This window comes from Capra hircus, unplaced genomic scaffold (genome assembly GCF_001704415.2).
Source record: "Capra hircus breed San Clemente unplaced genomic scaffold, ASM170441v1, whole genome shotgun sequence".
Lineage (NCBI taxonomy): Eukaryota > Metazoa > Chordata > Mammalia > Artiodactyla > Bovidae > Capra > Capra hircus.
In genome coordinates, this window is record NW_017202077.1 from 1 (window position 1) to 19,076 (window position 19,076).

Here is a 19,076-nt window from a genome sequence, read left to right on the forward strand (position 1 = left end):
GGATCGAATCGCCAGTCTATGTCCAACGCAGGATACAGCATGCTTGCGGCTGGTGCACGGTGATGACCAGAGAGATATTATGGGGAGGGAGGTCCAATGTATGGCAAAACAATACAGTATTGTAAAGTAAAATAAAGTAAAAATAAAAAAAAAATAAATAAAAAATAAAAAGCAAATAAAATGAAAAAAATTTTTTTAATTAAAAAAATAAAAATAAAAACACAACCACAATTAAAAAAAAAAAGCAAGCACCAACACAGAAAGGATATTGTGTCAAAAGTCCATTAATTCTACACTGAAGAAGATCATTTCTTTAGGTAAGGATAATCTCATTTATGAATGACACATGATATGTGGTTTAGGATCCATCTACATTATGCTTGTAACTGCATAGTGATATGCTAATTCAAACTTACTGCTATGGGGGAAAAACACCATTTGATGAGACATGAAGACAAAGCACAAACCCGACTAAGGGGACACCTGCTGTGGACCACAGCACTGCTATGACCAGAGCAGGTGGGAGGACGGGGAAGGGGAGATGGATGGGTCAGCTGCAGCCTCGGGGGCGAGGCGGGGCAGTGGTGGGAAGCTGGGGTCTGGATTGACAACCACTGAAGCAGACCACAGGATGAGCCAGGAAATCAAAACCAATGATGAAAGCAGACCACACCGTCAGAGAACGCCAACAGCAGGACAAAATAGACAGAACTGTTCTTTTACAAATACTCGGAAAGAAATCAACCGTGAAACTACAGAGAAATCGTCACAGAATTTTAAATATCAACTAATTAGCCAACGATAGCAAATTATAAAAAGTGTCTCCAAAGACCACAAAATGGACTAGTTACCACTTCACATGCCGCTAAATGATTCACAGTTAATTTAATTATATGCCGACTAACAGTGCAGCTAACATGAAACGGGTGGTAACCAAAAAAAACGTGAAAATACAAGCGCAGTTACAAAGCAGAGTGTTGTAAACATGAGTTCATGGGGAAAACAGCAATGCACTCGCAAAACCTAAGCTAAACATGGAGGAAAGCTGGAACATGCGCTTTAGAGCCGCTCACCTCTCACCAAAAGCCCTAGGTCATCATCCCGTTTTCAGACTCGGAAGAGTGAGGAAGCCAGACTTCTTCACTGGGGCCCTGGGGCTCCGGGCTTTTAACCTGGTTTCACACGCAGAGCTGGCCTGAGCGCGCGGCCAGGCCCATCAGCGAGCAGACCACTTGAGATTCCTAAGCCAGGGGTCCAAATATCAAGACTCATTTGTCGCTGTGTGATTATGGAATGATTTCGCTCAGTCGTGTCCGACTCTTTGCGGCCCCATGGACAGTGGCCTACCAGGCTTCGCGGTCCATGGGATTTTCCAGGCAAGAATACTGGAGTGGGCTGCCATTTCCTTCTCCAGGGGATCTTCCCAACCCAGGGATCGAACCCGGGTCTCCTGCATTGCACACAGACGCTTTACCGTCTGAGGCACTAGGGAAGCCCGATTCAAGACTAGGCAGTTTTAAAAATCTTAGACCTCTGAGCGTAGCAAATGTGCCTGATTTTCTTCTGGGTAAAAAGAGAAAAAACAAACAAAAGAAAACCAGTGTGCTCGGGGAGGGACGTGGCAGGGAGGAGGCAGACACATACCAGAGTCATGAAGCCCAGCTTGTCTTCTTCTCGCTCAGGGCTGGGCTGCCTCCTTTCGGGCATGGAGCGCCCTCTGCTGGGCGGGAAGGAGCCGGCATGCGAGGAGGCGGGATCCAGGTTGAGGGAGTTGGAGGAGTTAAAGCGCCGAAGGTTGCTGAAGCTCCCACTGCCCACCCTGCTCTCAATCCCCTCCGCCCGCTGATCCGTGTTCTCCTTGTCTTTTTGGATAAACCTAAAGCAGAATAAAATCATCACCTGCCTTTGTCAGCAGAGGAACATGTCTGGACAGCAAATGTGGGCTTGCACTCTGTGTCACGATTAGCAAATTCCAGGAAGAGTTGCTCAATTAACATCTCAGCAAAAAGGTTCAGCTTTCCCTCTTTGGAATATTCTCAAACTTAGAATCACTTATCATTGAGTCTTACAAAGTGGCCCCTCATCATTCACGTTTGATTTGACTTATTTACTCTAACATTCTGATGGGGCCTGGGTGGTGACTCTCCCTGTGAGGAGATGCCTGAAGCTGACCACCTTTACCTTCCCTGCTCTCAGGCAGGGATGCACGTCAGTGCCTCAGAGCTTTTCCGCTGGGAATCCGGAACTCCGTATAACCAAAACAGCCATTCACGAGCAAGCTGGAGTTTCTAAACACAAGTCTCCAGACCAGATGAAGTGCTGAGTTGCACGTTTCATTTTGTTTTAAGCTTGTGTATGTGCAAACGCATCACTTGATGAAGTTCTCCACCAGCTTTGTGTGAGTTTCTGGATTCAGGTCAATGTGCTGCATTGACCTAGAATTCACAGTTACTGCTCTTCTCCCCTAATGTGTCATGGATGATTTTACATACAGATTAAATGCATGATTATGCAAGTAAACTGATTTTCAAATTAAAATAGAAGATCCTTACAGGTAGTAAACTCTCCAGTTTCACTTCTACTTATACATCTTGAAAGTTTTTCACTGTTGACAAGTTGATGGACAGAATTTACCATTTACATCAAGTCAACTTGTTGCATAAGGAAAAATCATTTTTACCTGACAACTTGCTGTAAAAATAAAAATATTAACACATAACTGTTCCAAATTTCCTACGGGGATGAGGAAAGACGATCTTTCTGAACTTGTCTGTGCTCAAACACGGCCCACAAAGCAGTCTGTCTCAGCGTCAAAAGTACAGGCGGCACCATCTGCGTTTGCTGGTTGTGCCATTCACCCCTGCCTTTTCCCCGAGCCCCCCGCACTCGACCAGCAGGAACGGGCACCTCGCCATGGGTGACGGGATGAGAACAATCTGAGCAGCAGCTCTGCCAGGTCCTGTGCAGGGTCACCGGCCTGTGGCCACTCTGAACGTGGATTGGGGACAGGAGGCACAGCTGTGCAGGTGTGGCACCAGGCAGGCCTCGGGGCCCCAGCCACCCAGCTGCACCCAGACCCAGGGCCCCCTGCTCACCACGAGGCGGGCCTTTGGGTTCTATCCTGTTTTGTAAACTGTTCTAACTGCCAAGACTGGGTCTAAAGAAAACATTTTAAATATACTGATGAGATGAGAAAAACTCAAACACATGTCCTTGGATCACTGTCTTACAACAAGCCAATCTTCACAATGTATTAAGTTAAAAAGGAAAATGCAGATCTGAGTGGGAATTTGCCAAGCCCAGAACCCCAGCTTTTCTGTTCCAGGTGGCTTTTCACCAGAACGTAGAAGGCTCCGAGGGACACACGAGGGTGAACCCTCAGTGCTGGAGGGTGCACAGGCCACAGGGGACACTGCCTCGGCACCTCACCCACCTTGGGGCCCAGAGCTGAGGGGGGGACACCCCACAACGCCCCCCCACAGAGTGCTGACACCACACTGTGGACAGAATGCCCTGGCTGACTGAGCTCTATAATCAAGGGCAATCTCAGAACTGAAAATTCTTGAAGCAGACCTGAAATCAGCTTTCTTACTACAGAACACTCAGACTTCTCTAAGCAGAAGACAGCTCCTCAGAGAAGCCGAGTCTCCGGGGAGCTGGGCTCCGGCGTACCCACCAGATCTCTTCGTTGATCCTGTCCAGCTGCTCCTGAATCCTCATGGCCAGAGTCTCAGAATCGGCATGCCCGATGGGCGACGGCAGAGCTGGCGCACTAAAGAGGGTGACCCCGTCGCCCTCGCCGTCTGACACGCCCTTGTCAGTCTTGAACAGCTGGCCCACGTTGGCCAGCATGCTGGCTTGCTGCTCACGCTCCCGGTCCTGATCTTTCAGGGGCTGCACCTGGGCACGAGAGGACCACGTCTCGTCAGCAACATTCTGGGCACCTCAAGTCTATCAGGAACTGAACACAATTTTACATGGAAGCCCTGACTTTGGACAAATGGGCCATGCTTATGAGACACTGCCATCTCTTAAGCGAGCAGTACTGAAGAAACGGGCAGGAGGAGAATCCAGTTCCTAGATGGCCTGGTGACATTGAGGTCTCAGCGTGGATGGAAGGCAATCCTATGAGGTTATTCACAAGGGTGGGCTGATGGAGTCAGAGACAAAAACCGAAAATTACAAAAATATATCCTTGCTTCCATCAGCCAGGCTGAAGGAAAATTAGAAAAAAAAACCCCTTCAGCTCCGCAGCCACTGGGTCCACCCCACCAGTCATCACTGGTACTAGTTCGCCAAGGAGTGCCGTCCTCGCGGGTTCCCAGCCCTCCGTTTTCCAGGCTGGTCTGAACACGCACAGACAGGAGTGAGCAGGGGCAGCCAGGGGATGGGAGGGCCAGCCTCCCGTGGCTCTCCTCTCAGGGCACAGGCCCTCGGGCTGTTCTGGGGATGGCCCCTCACACCGCAAGGGCGCCTCTGTCATCTGAGACGCATGCAAGAGTGCCTGCTGGGCCCCGTGCCGCCCTCCCGCTCTCACACCTCACACCCTTCTCTCCGCAAATCTCCCCCCTGCCCCACTCTCACCCAGGTCCTGCCTTGTTTTCCCAGACATGACCTCAAAGCAACGGAGGGGCTGTCTCGAGCTGCTGGCTTGCCGGCTCCCTGTCCCCCGAGGCCACTACCTTCGCTTTCTGTCTTCGTCATGACCCCTCCCCAGGGCTGCGACACCCCTTTTCCTGGCTCCAGGACCACCTGCCATCTTTCCTGCTCCGCTCCGGCGAACTAGCTGCCTATGGGTTCACCCCCATCCGCCCGATCAGCACATCCTCTCCATTCTCTCGCCTTAAAATCGCACATTTTTGAACTTTTTCATTCTGAGAAATTGTACTCTAAGTGTTCCATAGCAAATAGAAACACTCAGAACAATACTAACCCTTCTAAACCATAATGAATAAGAAGTTACATCTCAGGTGTAGAAAAGCTTCTGGAGGAAACATGGCAAGCCATTGACGACAACGAAGTCTATAGAGAGAAGCTGGACTTGGGCTCGGGGTTCGGGTGGTGGGGGACAGGACTCACTCTATTGCCCTCGGCTCCTCTCATTGCTTTAGACTGTCTCCATGGACCTCACATGCATTCCTGGGCATTCCTCACATTCATTCCTCTACACCCCACTTCACTTCCTCACGGGGTCAAACAAGTCAAACGGCCAAGTTTCCGAGTCACTCGACTCAACCTGGCAGCTCTGTGCTGTCGGCCACGGCAGTCACTCGCCTTGTGCAGCACACTGAGGATGTGACGCAGGCCGGTGCAAAGCTCGATGTGGAAATCACACAGATTTCAAGACTCGCAGTGAAAAAAGCATGTAAAGCAGCCTGCTCATTTTTAGGAAATTTTAGATTGTGTATGTGGCTCGTATTATCTCTCTGACGGACAGCACTGTCCACGTGAAAGGCTCATGCTTTGTCTCAGCTTTCGGGTGAACCCAGAAAGGACTACTTAGAATTCTGAACCACACACAACGGCCACACACTCTAAATCCGCCTATAATGCAAATCACATTCAATGTTCAAAACCAAAAACGCTATACACGTTACAGCAGTGGACTAGCCATAAGGAAAATGTAACTCCACTTCCGCTAAGCATCTGCAGTAACTGTAACAATGAACCCAGCTCAGTTCAGCTCTTCACACATTTCTAAAGGATTTAGAGATTTAAGGACCTTGTCGTTTTGCATTTCTTCTAAATGCTCTTTTGCATTTTCAACTTCCCATAGGAGAGAATTCTGAAAAAGATACATACAGTGTTTTGGAGTCAATTCTTAACAGACGTTGCGTGGAGTGCGGGATGGCTACGCTCCTGTCTGAAAGCATAAAGCACCTCGGGATGAGGGGCGGACCTCGCGCCCAGAGTGAAGTGTCGGCACGAAGCCAGATGACAACTGTTAACACTAACTTGTACACAGAAAAACTCCTCCTTCCCCGACTTATCTTCTAGATCCAAGGAGGCCAGGTCCCTGGGGTAAGTGAAACTGCTTTATACTTGCTTTCAGCTTTTGCAGTTCAGTGGTCACTCAGGAAACTGGCACAGGTTTCACATGTAAAATTCAAACCTGAGACAAAACTATCCCCACTTCAGGGCCAGCCCACAGGTCAGGGTGAAGTGAGCTCTCTAGTGAGGTGTGGGTATCATCTTGGGTTTTGTGGGGGAAAAATGTGCCGCAGAACTTGTAGTGACCATGGGACTCTCTCAGACAAGCGTCGCCCAAGCACCGACCTCGGCGACGGTTCTGAGCCTCGACTTTAGGGCACTGGTGCAGCTGGGACAGGTTTTCACAGAACCTCCACCAGACTGTTGCCCACTGAGCTTCTCTGATAGAGGTTCTCAGACATTTTCCAAAGCAAATAAAAAGAGAGATGGCTGGAGTTGGAATATGAGAATGCTTGCTTTTACTTACTTCAATCTTTTCTATCACATTATATAAAAGATCCTGAACTCAACTTATTGATTTGGCTGCATCGGGCCTTAGCTGCATCATGCGCGATTCCTTTGATGTGATTGCCGCGTGGCACGTGGAATCTTAGCTCACCAACCAGGGATCGAACCTGCATCCCTGACCTTGCAAGGCAGGCTCCCAGCCACTGGACTGCCAGCAAAGCCCCAGAAATAAACTTCTAAGAAAGAAACGAAGGGGTGAGGGTGGACCTAGAAGAATGTTCTAGCACAGCGGCTGGTAACATCGGGGCCACTGGTGATTCCGCCTCACTGATGCTTTCTGGAAGGGTTGCGGGCACACATCTATGTCTGTTCCTTTACGCACTGCCTGTGGATGCTGTCACGCTTATTGACTAGCATGAAATGCTGCTACTCTAACCAGTAAAGACATTCACTCTGGGGCTGTCTATGGGAGTTTTCAAACTCCTGTCCTAGAGATTTTTCCCCCCACACAGACAGGGCCGAGCCAGGCCAGGCCACATGCGCCTCTTGTAAAGGGGCCGTGAAGCTGGCTCACCTTATCCTCCAGAGCAGCCATTCTCTCCTTCAGATGAAGCTGAAGCCTCTCATCTGAAACAGACAGAAGCTGATCCACGGTATCTGATGAGTGTTCGTTGTGTTCTTCATTCATTTTTTCTCTTTGCTTTGCCTAAAACAGGAAAGACGAAAACTCATAAACTTCAAGAGCAAGTATAGTCGGTCTTTTAAAAAGCACCAGGGAGCCGCGACGTGAGCGGCCTGTGCCCTGGTTCCCGAGGCGGTCCCCTCCCACGGCCACCTCTGGTGGGCTGTTGAGCATCCCCAGGGCAGACGGGCGGGTGCAGAGGGAGGCAGGGACTTCACTGGTCAAAGGTCACTCCCAACACTTCTCTTTGGCAGAGCACCTGGGGGACCTCAGTGTCACCAGCCATTTCCTGTTGAAGCGGCTCGAGGAGCAAGCAGATTTACACTCAGAAACAAGTACACTTGAAAGGGGATCGGCTTACACACACGTCGGTGGAGGCATTTCCCAGTATATAAAAGAAGCTTGATTCTGGATTAAGGGTGTAACATGAATTCAATTTATAAAGCAAAAAGTGAGAAAATTCATTTTGGAAAAAAAGCCAGTGGAGATAGACTTCCACATTTTTTTCTTTACATGAAACATCACTTGAATTGTTTGTAATGATTGCTCTTGTTCAGTCACTCAGTCGTGTCTGACTCTTTGTGACCCCATGGACTATAGCACGCCAGGCTTCCCTGTCCTTCACTATCTCCCAGAAGTTGCTCAAACTCACGTCCTTTGAGTCAGTGATGACATCCAACCGTCTCGTCCTCTGTTGCACCTTCTCCTCCTGTCTTCAATCTTTCCCAGCAACAGGGTCTTTTCCAGTGAGTCAGTTCTTCGCATCAGGTGGCCAAAGTATTGAAGCTTCAGCCTCAGCATCAGTCCCTCCAATGAATAGTCAGGACTGATTTCCCTTAGGACTCATTGGTTTGATCTCCTTGTAGTCCAGTGGACTCTCAAGAGTCTTCTCCAACACCTCAGTTCAAAAGCATCCATTCTTTGGTGCTCAGCCTTCTTTACGGTCCAACTCTCACATCCATACATGACTACTGGAAAAACCATAGCTTTAACTAAGTGTTCCTTTGATGGAAAAGTAATATCTCTGCTTTTTAATATGCTGTCTAGGTTGGTCATAGCTTTTCTTCCAATGATAATTCATATTCAGTTCAGTTCAGTTGCTCAGTCATGTTTGACTGTAGGACCCCATGGACTGCAGCATGCCAGGCTTCCCTGCCCATCACCAACTCCCAGAACTGCCATCCAACCATCTCATCCTCTGTCATCCATTCTCTTCTTGCCTTCAATCTTTCCCAACATCAGGGTCTTTTCCAATATGAAAATTCATATTAAAAAGCTGGAAATAATTGCCTTAAGCAATTTTTAAATGTAATAACAAAGTTGGAAAGTCTGTGATTTATAAAATGAGCATCAATTTCATGGTTTAAAAAGCTGTTTTAGGACCTACTGTATTAAAAAAAATGGAGAGAAGACAAAAGAATGCTATATTTGAGATTGGCCCTGTGTTAGAAATTGCTGAGGCCAATTGATTGGTCATGGGCATTTATTACACTACTCCGTCCACTTTTGTGCATGTTTGAAATATTCCATCATAAAAAATTAAAAAACAGGTTGCTGCTGCTGCTGCTAAGTCGCTTCAGTCATGTCCGACTCTGTGAGACCCCAAAGATGGCAGCCCACCAGGCTCCGCCTTCCCTGGGATTCTCCAGGCAAGAACACTGGAGTGGGTTGCCATTTCCTTCTCCAATGCATGAAAGTGAAAAGTGAAAAGTGAAAGTGAAGTCACTCAGCAGTGTCCGACTCTTCACGACGCCATGGACTGCAGCCCACCGGGATCCTCCGTCCATGGGATTTTTCCGGCAAGAGTACTGGAGTGGGTTGACAGGTTATTTTCTGCTAAATATTTTCTGTTAAAACAGTGTCTTCTCCAGCTACACAATTCAAAAGCATCAGTTCTTCAGTGTTAGCCTTCTTTATGGTCCAACTCTCACATCCATACATGACTACTGGAAAAACGATAGCTTTGACTATATGGACCTTTGTCGGCAAAGCAATGTCTCTACTTTTCAATATGCTGTCTAGGTTTGTCGTAGCTTTCCAAGGAGCAAGCATTTTTTAATCTCATGGCTGCAGCCACCGTCTGCAGTGATTTTTGAGCCCAAGGAAATAAAACCTGTCACAATTTTCCCAATAAGGCATCGGCATTCAAATATTTTTAAAGCAAAACGAAAGTTTACTTTGAATTGGGTTAGTCATGAACAGCACCCCAATCTCAACAGCCTCTGAGCAGCAGTTCTGAAAGTAAGGAAGTGCACCCCTGATCGGGAGACATTGCGCTCTCTACTTAGGGAGCCTCACCGAGGTCTCATGATGGGAGTCAGAACCACAGCCCCTGGGAGCCCACATGTGAGGCCCTGCAGTCCAGGCCCAAGAACACAGCTATGGTGGGGACAGTATTGACACCTGAGGCTGGACCTGGGATCCCCACTCCATTTCCTGGATGGTCGGTACCGCTGTGTGGCCAACCCTTCCGGGAAACCTCTCTCAGGGCTCTCTAACGAGAGCCTCCACCATCACCCTTTCCTGGCGCGACTTCTGTTGCAGTGCAACTATCGGTTCTCCTCCTGCCTAGGAGCAGCCATCCTACACACACACCCCACGTCTGGACCAGCAGTTTGGCATGTGGGACTCCAGCGCCACGTCCGAGGCAAGCACCTCCACACCTGGGCACCATACCCTCCGTTTGACGGGCCTCAGGCTGGCTCCCTCAGGTTTGAGGGCCACTCGTAAGGTCCAACTGTATGCTGAGCAGCTCCCTGGCCTGGCTGGTCAGAGCAACAAGCGTCCTCCTTGAACGTGGGGACCCCCTGGCCCCTGCCCACCACCTAGGGGAGACCACATCTGGCCCTGCTCCCGAGGTTGGGTGCCTGGATCAGCAGACAGGGCCACACCCGCACACTGGACCGCAGAGACAGGAGCGGCGGAGAAAGGCAGCGCCGGCCCGCCCAGCCGCCTCTCCGGCCCACACGCCCCTCTCCTCCATGCTGCTGGGTCTCTCTCCCGCCTGTCGGCCAAGAACAGCGTCAGCTCCGCTCGCAACAACCCTGTCCTGACGGCACGTGGGCTGTGACCACAGGGGCGGCAAGCGGGCCATGCTCTGTGCGGACCACTGGCCCCGGGTTCGCGGGGGGCACACCCACATGCCTGCTCGCGCAGCCAGCGCGGGTTCATGTGTGACACGTGGGTGACGGAGGGTGCTGGTGACCGGCTCGTGAGAGGAGAGGTGCTCCCCCTGGCCCCAGGCCCCCTCCTCAGACTGCCTGGGGCGAGCCAGCGCGGGCAGCAGGCAGTGGCAAGCATGGGACACACGAGGGCACACGTTCTTCCTTCCTAAGCTGGGAGGTAAGTTCCGACAGTTTCGCCTCCTTAGTGGCAGAGCTTCCGGAAGACAAAAGTTCAGACTACAAGGCCAACCAGGGACAGAGGGCAAAGATGCCAGGGGAGAGAAGAAACGAGCCCTTGAGGGGAAGATCACAGGCAGAAGGGCGCCCCCTGGCGGCTGTTAGTGACCCTGCTCGGGGAGGGTTTGCCAGCACAGGACACCACCTGCCTCCGGAAACAGGCTGGCCCCTCAGGCGCTCCCTGAGCTCCAGGCAACGCTCCAACAGCCAGGCCAGCACAGGCCTGGCCCGCCTCTCCATGCCCAGCCAGTGCCCACCAGCATGTGCGGGCAACACCTTTCTCACCAGAAGGATGGGGTGGCTGGCTGGCTGTGGGCACCATATCCCCAGCAGCGCCACGTCTCCTGGACGCGGCCTCTCGCCCGTGGGCTCCTGGGGACTGCAAGCTGGGAGTGGGGCCCTGGGTCTGCACCGTGCCCCTCTGTGACTTATTCAACAATGTATGAATAAAGACTTAAAACTCTGTTCATGACAGAGCTATTTTGGCCATCTCTTAAGGAGAATGGGATCTTTCTTGTTCTTTATCCTGCTAGGCTTTGAGTTGCTGACTGAACTCTGAGCAGCAGTGACTCGGAGCTGAAGCATCCTGGGGACACACAGAGCACAGGACAAAACTGGAGGGAAGTTAACACAGGGATGACACGGGAGCGGGGACTGTCTGACACTCAGGGAGCACTCCCATCGCAGACGGGCAGCACGACCCCCGCGTCTGCGCTCCTTTGTGGACTGAGCAGCATGGGGAGGGGCACGGTGGGACAGCAAGGGAAGAGGCCCTCCCCACGCCCGCCCCCCGGGGACCAAGAGCAGCACCTTGGAGAGCGCAGCCACCGGCTGAGCCAGCTCAGCCACCACCTCTGTCAGCATCTGCTGCAGCTTCTGGTCTGCCAGCTCCAGGCACTCCTGCAGCTGTCGGTCTTTATCCTCCTTCTACAAAGGGAGAGCAGAACATCAAAACGGGCCAAGCGGTGTAGCCTCTGCCATTGTTAGTAAGCTGAGACAAAACCTAAATGCATGTGTCTACAGGATTAGTTCTGTTTCGGAAGCCGCGTCAGGGTAATTTTTCTCTCAGTGTTCCTGGGCTTGGTCTCAGTGGGCAGAACACCTCCTGCCAGAGTATTTGCTCTTCCTAAACGTCTCCGAAGAAGTCTTAAAAAAAAAAAAAGTTCTTATATATTAAAGAAGATCAGGATTCTGTAGAAGCTTATTCATTCCTATTGACAAGTTAAGGGTCAGTACTGACCCTTCTTAAAACATCACCAGAATCATCATTTGAAGGGAACCCTACCGACCGCAGATGGCCATGGGCTTGTAAGCCAAAATATGGCTTTCATCTCCTCTGAAATACAGACCTGATCAGAGTGTGCCTGGGGAAATGCCAGTCAACTAATATTTGTAAATGCATGATTATTCTTTTAACAGATCTTCTTACTCTGAAAACTTGCAGTGTAGAACATTTAGACAGATTCTTTTTTGAAAAAGAAAAAAAATGAAATGACCTATATGCTCGGGTTCCTGAGAGGTTAGCAGTTATTTCTAAGCAGCTTTCTTATTTTTTCTGGGTGTGTATTACTCTATGTACATACATAAACAATAAGATGTGCTTTAAAACCCTCAGAAAACAACAGCATATGGTACCTAGTATTTTCTGATCTGCCTTTTACAGCCATTATTTTGTATATCGGAATGCTCTTAATTAGCATTCCGCATCATACATTTCAATGGCTTTCTAGTATTTTATTTTTGTAGTGGGGCCAATGATACACTTTGTCACACACCAGACTGACTCACTTTGTTTTGGAGAAGCCAGATTTGGTTTTCCTGATTAAGTCCTGATTCTGTGAGACCACACAGGAACAGGAGCAAGTAAAGCTCACCAAACCACAGGAAGTACAAACCCTAATCAGACTGGAGCTCTAACCCTGCCCTTTGTCACAGTGACCCCAGTTCCCAACAGGCAGCCAGCTGCTGTGAAGTTCCCTGCTGCTCTCTGCTCTTTCAGTAAAAATGCTAACAAGCCAACAGATTCAAGTCAAGTAAAACAAGAGTCAGGAGTGGAATTCCACAAAATGGTCAACCCAAATCCCAAATAATTCAAACCTCTAAGTTGCAGTCACCCTCAATTTTTAAAAAATGTATTTCCTTTCAGTACAGCTGATTTCTCATGATGTACATCCACACTTTTGAATGCAGTATTTTAGGGTCATAAGAACTTTACACTGGGACTTGATTTCCAACATGGGAGTCACATGAAAAGGTCTTTACCTTCCTTCCTCAGTATTCACTACTACAGAAGTCAGACACAGTTCAGGAAAAGCCATTACCTGTCGATGCATAGAATCCTTATTTGCGATTTCATTTCCAAGTTTATCATGGAGGTTGTGCACAGAGATGGCTTTGCGCTGTGCAGCGAGGTAGCGTTTCTCAAGTGTAGTGATTCTCTTCTCCATGTCCTCCTTCTGGGCCATAGCCTACACCAGGCATTGCAGAGGAGAAAAGGGAAGTCATTACCATAGAATACTCCGATACACTTAAGAGTAAAAAAGCGGGACTAAATCCTCAGTTTCAAATCAAACATAAAATTAACGTCCTCAAAATTAAAGTCCTAGACAGGGCAGTTTTCTGAGATGTGAGCAAAAACGCGCCTACCTCAAATGTCACATTTGCCACGATGGCACCCATCTGTCTTAACGTCTGTCTGGCCACTCGATTTACCAAGCTTCTTTTCTACATCATAAACCCAACCAGCAAACAAAAAGTACACTAAACTCCTTTGTCATTGCAAGAATTCCAGGAGGGAAGGTATCTGGCATGAAATGAGGATCTCTGTCTCCTACACCATACAGGCGGGCTTGTCCCCGAACAGGGAGGGAACTTCAACAGATCCTACTGGGAGCTCTGAGGCTCATTTCCTCAGGTAAAACTTGGAAAAATCTCATGCAATATCCTCAAAATTAAATAAGAATATTAATGAGTAGAAACAGAAGTCGAAGTGTTACACAACTGGGAGCAGCCTTCTCAAGCCTAGTTCTTCTCAAGCAGTTACACCACATGTAGGAAACGCTCAAACCAGGAGCAGAGCTTGCTGCCATTGCGATTCCTGTCCGCCGGCTCAAAATCCATTTCAGGTCCTCCGTGCTCACTAAGTAACCGATGTCCTAACATTAAAAGTGAAAGGTCTTAAAAACGCTTTTTCCAGAATTCTCTGTGTGTTAATCTCTGCCACCTAATCTCCTCCTGTTGCCAAAGAGTAGTGTGAACACATTATACAAACATGTGCAAATATTTCTCTTTTCAGTTCTCACACCGAGCTACTAAACAAGTACACCTGCTGTACCACATGTTGGAGGGGTGCACTCTGAGACGGTCTCACGGGGGAGGGGTGGGGCAGGGTGGGCGCTGTCTCTTTGCGCAGAGAGGAGAGGCGAGGCTCACAGGAGGAGGCCTGAGCCCCCAGCTCTCTTCTGTTTTCACAGTGACACTTAGGGAGCTTCTCATAAATCACGACACCCGCAGACACGACTGCCAGAAACATCCTGATTCTGCATGGTTACACAGCACGGGCCTGAGGATCTGAGGGTGAGCAAACGCCACTCGACTTGTCTGACCGCTGGTATCACTGTCACACATCCTTTCAAGGAGCGGAACCTCAGAAAACTAGAGAAGATGGCCAGGCAAGCTGCCTCAGCAGAGCCCACACAGCATGTTCCCATCTCTCCGGGAGAGCGGGCTCCACAGATGTTCAGACTCATCTGAGTGAATCAGAAGGAAATATCAGCATCATCGGGAATATATTCAGCAGGCAGGTAGGGGGATGAACTGGGAGACTAGGGTTGACATATATACACTACTGATACTATGCATCAAGTCAACAACGAGTAAGGACCTACTGAACAACACAGGGAACTCTATCAGTGCTCTGTGGTGAAGTTGATGGGTAGGAAACCTAAAAAACAGGGATATTTGTGTGTGTGTGTGTGTATGTGTATATATATATATATATATATATACACATAACTGATTCACATTGCTGTACAGCACAAATTGACACAGCAGTGTAAATCAACTCCAATAAATGAATGAGTGGATGAATGAATTTTTTAAAAAGGAACACACTAGGCCCCCTAGAACTTGTGGAAATGAGGAGTCCACACCCAGGGTGCAGCACAGCGCTAGGACTGCCCTCATGTTGGTCCACTGCCAACGGGCCGCCTGGACCAGGCCTCTTCTACCCCAGAGACCTCGACGCAGAGGCGGGAAGGCAGCCAGTGGCGGTCTCGCCCGTGCTCTGCTCTTGCTCAGGCAGCCATGCCAAGGCTGAGATCACGGGGAGAACAAGGGATCCACATTGGGCCTCAGGACAACAGACACGTCCACTGTCACTCACTTCACGGATGTCCTGCTGTAATTCCACGTTCACCTCCTTGGAATTCAGGAGGTCCTTCCTGGCCATGTCCAGGTCCTTCTCCAGCTCTGTTACGTGGGCAGAGAGGGCTGCCAGGCGGTGCTTCATCTCTCTCTGCTCCCGTGACTTCTTCTCAATGATTTCCTGGAGCTCGATCACCTGAGCCAGGTCTTCGTCACGGGTTCTCTAAGTGGGAAAGGAAACCTTAGACAGCCTTGTGTCTGGAGGGAGGGAACGCAGCACTTCCGGGAAATCGGTGAAGTCAAAACTGCCTTCTGCTGCTCTGGAGCTCACATGACCCTCACGGCCACTCAGACCTACATGATGCATTGGTGAAAGGTCTCAACAGCCCCGCACAGACCTGGATAGTAAGATGAGAACCAGACAGAGAGTGAGACTGAGGACGTGCCTTTCCACTGGCGCTTGGCATGTTTTCTTGCTTGTGATTTACATCAAGCACCCTGTCCATTAGTATCTTTTTCAGGTTATTCTTCTCTTTAAGAATCATCAGTGAAAACCAAAAAATTGAATCAGAATAAAGAAATAAGTAAAGACAGCAAAACTCCATTTGGAAAAACTCAACTCAATACTGAAAATACAGCATAAAAAGAAAATACATGGTGATGCTATCCATCCCGAATAGAACCAGGTGATTCGAGTCAGAATTTGTCTCCTACTGGACAAAAGGGTACTTAAGAGATTCTGCAGCTCTGAGCCACACGTCTAGTTTACTAGTCATTAAAATAACCCAGGTGGGCTGGTCCTCAATCAGAAAGATAAAGAACATCTGATGTCCACCACTACAGCCTTCATACTTTCTTAAAATGAAAGGATACAAATGACAAATCCTTGGACTACAAGGAGATCCAACCAGTCTATGCTGAAGGAGATCAGCCCTGGGATTTCTTTGGAAGGAATGATGCTAAAGCTGAAACTCCAGTACTCTGGCCACCTCATGAGAAGGGTTGACTCACTGGAAAAGACTGATGCTGGGAGGGATTGGGGGCAGGAGGAGAAGGGGACGACCGAGGATGAGATGGCTGGATGACATCACCGACTCGATGGACGTGAGTTTGAGTGAACTCCGGGAGATGGAGATGCACTGGGAGGCTTGGGGTGCTGCGATTCATGCGGTTGCGAAGAGTCAGACACAACTGAGTGACTGAACTGAACTGAACTGAACTAACTGAAATTACACGATGAATGATCCAACTTACCCTGTTATGTGTGGCACCTAATTCTTCTAACAAACTACACCTTTCAAGTGCTCCTTGTGTGTTGATGTGTGTATATACGTGAGTGCACTTCTTAGTGTAAGCTGCTGCTGCTGCTGCTAAGTCGCTCCAGTCGTGTCCGACTCTGTGCGACCCCATAGATGGCAGCCCACCAGGCTTCCCTGTCCCTGGGATTCTCCAGGCAAGAACACTGGAGTGGGTTGCCATTTCCTTCTCCAGTGCATGAAAGGGAAAAGTGAAAGTGAAGTCCCTCAGCAGTGTCCGACTCTTCGCAACCCCACGGATGGCAGCCTACCAGGCTCCTCCACCCATGGGATTTTCCAGGCAGGAGTACTGGAGTGGATTGCCATTGTATAGTCACTCTAATACGTGGCTACTATAATGGAATACATTTAATGTATCTCATTGATCTTAACATCAAAAAATCTGCTTATTAACAGCTTTAAATTCTAAGTTTGAGAGGAAAAAAAATGTTATCCTAAAATAATTCTATGACTTAGTTTTTAATTGCAAATTGATATACAGAATATAATAAATCTTGAGACATATATACCAACTAATACTTTTTAACTGGCGGCTTCCCAGGTGGACCAATGATAAAGAATCCACCTGCCAATGCAAGAGGGCAGGTTGGATCCTTGGGTCGGGAAGATCCCCTGGCAGTAGAAGATGGCCACCCACTCCAGTATTCTTGCCTGGGAAGTCCCAGGAAAAGAGAAGCATGGTGGGCTACAGTCCACAGGGTCGCAAAGACTCGGACATGACTGAGCATGTATGCAGGCAACACTTTTTAACCATATAAATCTCTGACTTCTTACAGAAAAAAAGTATTTGCAAGAATTCAAGAAGCTCAAAAGTCAACTAGTTACATAAATACATGCATCATCCACCTAACAAGGCTGCAAGTGTACAAATCCAGGATGGCCGGGTGGCTGGTACCTTCTTGTCCAGGGCCTTGTGGTGCTCAAAGAGTGACTTCAGCGACTTGAGCACCTCCAGCTCCCTGGTCATGCTGTCTGGGGACTGCGCCTGCCACTTGCCCGCCGTCGTCTGGAGGGACGGTGTATACCGGGAAACCAGGAACTCCAGGTGCTCCAGCAGCAGCTGCAGGGCAGGGCCAAAGGAGCACCGTCAACCTCATGCTTGAATTCAGGGCCGATAACCCCTCTCAGCCTCATGCTACAGCCGGAAACATGCTAAGGCAAGTCGGAATCCCGCCAGTTCAGTCTAAAGTTAGAGGGGACTTCCCCAGTGGCCCAGTAGCTAAGACTCCACACTTCTGCAGGGGTCATGGGTTTTAATCCCTGGTGAGGGAACTAAGACCCCACACAAACTGTAGCATGGACAAATTGTAGGTTAAGAGAACTCCCCCCTCAAATGTACTAAAATTATAGTAGCTCTCATCATAAATTTGAAGCAAAATATGAGAACTCCAAACTGATCCACCCTGGTCTGCTCAGTGGGAAGATGTGAAAAATGACTTGAAAACCAGACAGAGTTTAAAGACAGCAACATGGAGCCCAGCGGTGACCCCCGCGGGGCAAATGTCAACACGTGAGAATTCCCCTACTGACCATGATGTTATTCCGCTCTGCGTTCAGCAGAGCTATTTCTTCTTCTCTTGCAAGAAGCTGTTCCCGGTATACATTGAGTTCTTCCGTAGATGTTGCCAACTCCTAGAAAACAGTGAAATGAGTAAGTAACTAAATGCAAACACTAATTAAAAAGAGAGCGAGACTCTGAAGACTGACCCTGTCAAGTCTCTCCAGGCTCCACACAAAGGGTCTCCCTGCCCCTCCAGAGAAGAGGGGGTCCACTGACCCCAAGACCACACAGACCACCACAACTCAGACCGGCCTTCAGCCTCCACCTCGACCTGGCAGGCATGCGGCAGGGGAGAACCCGGAATCCAAGCCTGCCTTCTCAAGACCCAGGGAAGTCTGAGAAACTTCCCTAAACATAAACCTAACAACAAAGTGAATAAAGAGATTCTTAAACGACACACAGACAAATAACCTAGAACCGCTGGGAAGAGTGAGGAAGAAAGGTAACATCTACAAGGCTATCAGGCTTTGGAGTGTTCCTCTAGGAAAAAGGCTGATGGCACCCCAAGGCCATCTGTTAGCCTGACTCCATTGAAGTCACCCAGTCATTCAATAAACTGGAGAAAATGTTTTATTTATTTTGTCACAGTTTTCATGCACGTGGTGCCGTCCACGTGGTGAACTTGCTCAAAATGAACCACATGGAGTCTTTCATTCTTCTAGTTTTCTTTACACAAATAAAAAATCCTGGGCTACATATCCCCTACTGCATACTGAGTATTCAGCACCTAGAACACTGCCCAACACTTGTTAAGAGGCCTTGTTAGTAGACATGTGAAGCTATGAGGGTGTATGTTATACACATAAGCAATAGGTACCGTCATTAAGATACTGGACACACTGTCTGTGCTTTGTAAGGTGGGAGAGGTTAAGGGGCTTAGCCTTTCTGCTTCAAGGACTACTCTAGCGCTCAATCCACGTGCCCCAGTGACTCCTCCAGACACTGTTTCCCTTCTTGTGGGGCCCCGCCCGTCCTCCACGCAGCACCTGCACAACCACTTACAAGGTCAACCTGCTGGGGTCGATCCTGCCAGAAGGCCAAAAGCCCTGGGCAGGGTCCACAACCCTCCTAACAAAATGAAACACAACTGCAACGCTTCGCCGGGTGAAGGCCAATCCGACGGGCCAGCCCCCGGCTGCTCTCACCTCAGGCCGCTCTGCTTCCAGGACTTGGGCCGAGGCCAAGTTCTTCCTTGTCTTGGCCTTTGCCTTGGGGATGCAGCACTGGAAAAGTGCCCATAGGCGGGCCCTCCTGCGACCCATCCTCGCGGATGGGGGCAGCCCCCCACTCAGGGGCAACTGCTGTTTCACGGT

The 19,076-nt window shown here is 49.2% G+C and overlaps 1 protein-coding gene across 1 annotated transcript; it reads right to left on the bottom strand.

Moving 5' to 3' along the window:
• Positions 1 to 1,644: 1,644 nt before the first annotated feature.
• LOC108635066 (liprin-alpha-1-like) lies at positions 1,645 to 19,025 on the bottom strand (the record flags this gene model as incomplete). The annotated part of the gene is made up of 13 exons (XM_018045366.1): positions 18,909 to 19,025; positions 17,733 to 17,834; positions 17,098 to 17,262; positions 16,145 to 16,227; positions 15,333 to 15,438; positions 14,906 to 15,109; positions 12,843 to 12,989; positions 11,332 to 11,448; positions 10,440 to 10,521; positions 10,012 to 10,124; positions 7,013 to 7,144; positions 3,677 to 3,900; positions 1,645 to 1,876 (listed from the first exon to the last, which is right to left on the bottom strand). Coding segments are annotated over exons 1-13 (1,824 nt in total), but the record flags the coding sequence as incomplete, so codon positions are not given.
• Positions 19,026 to 19,076: the final 51 nt, after the last annotated feature.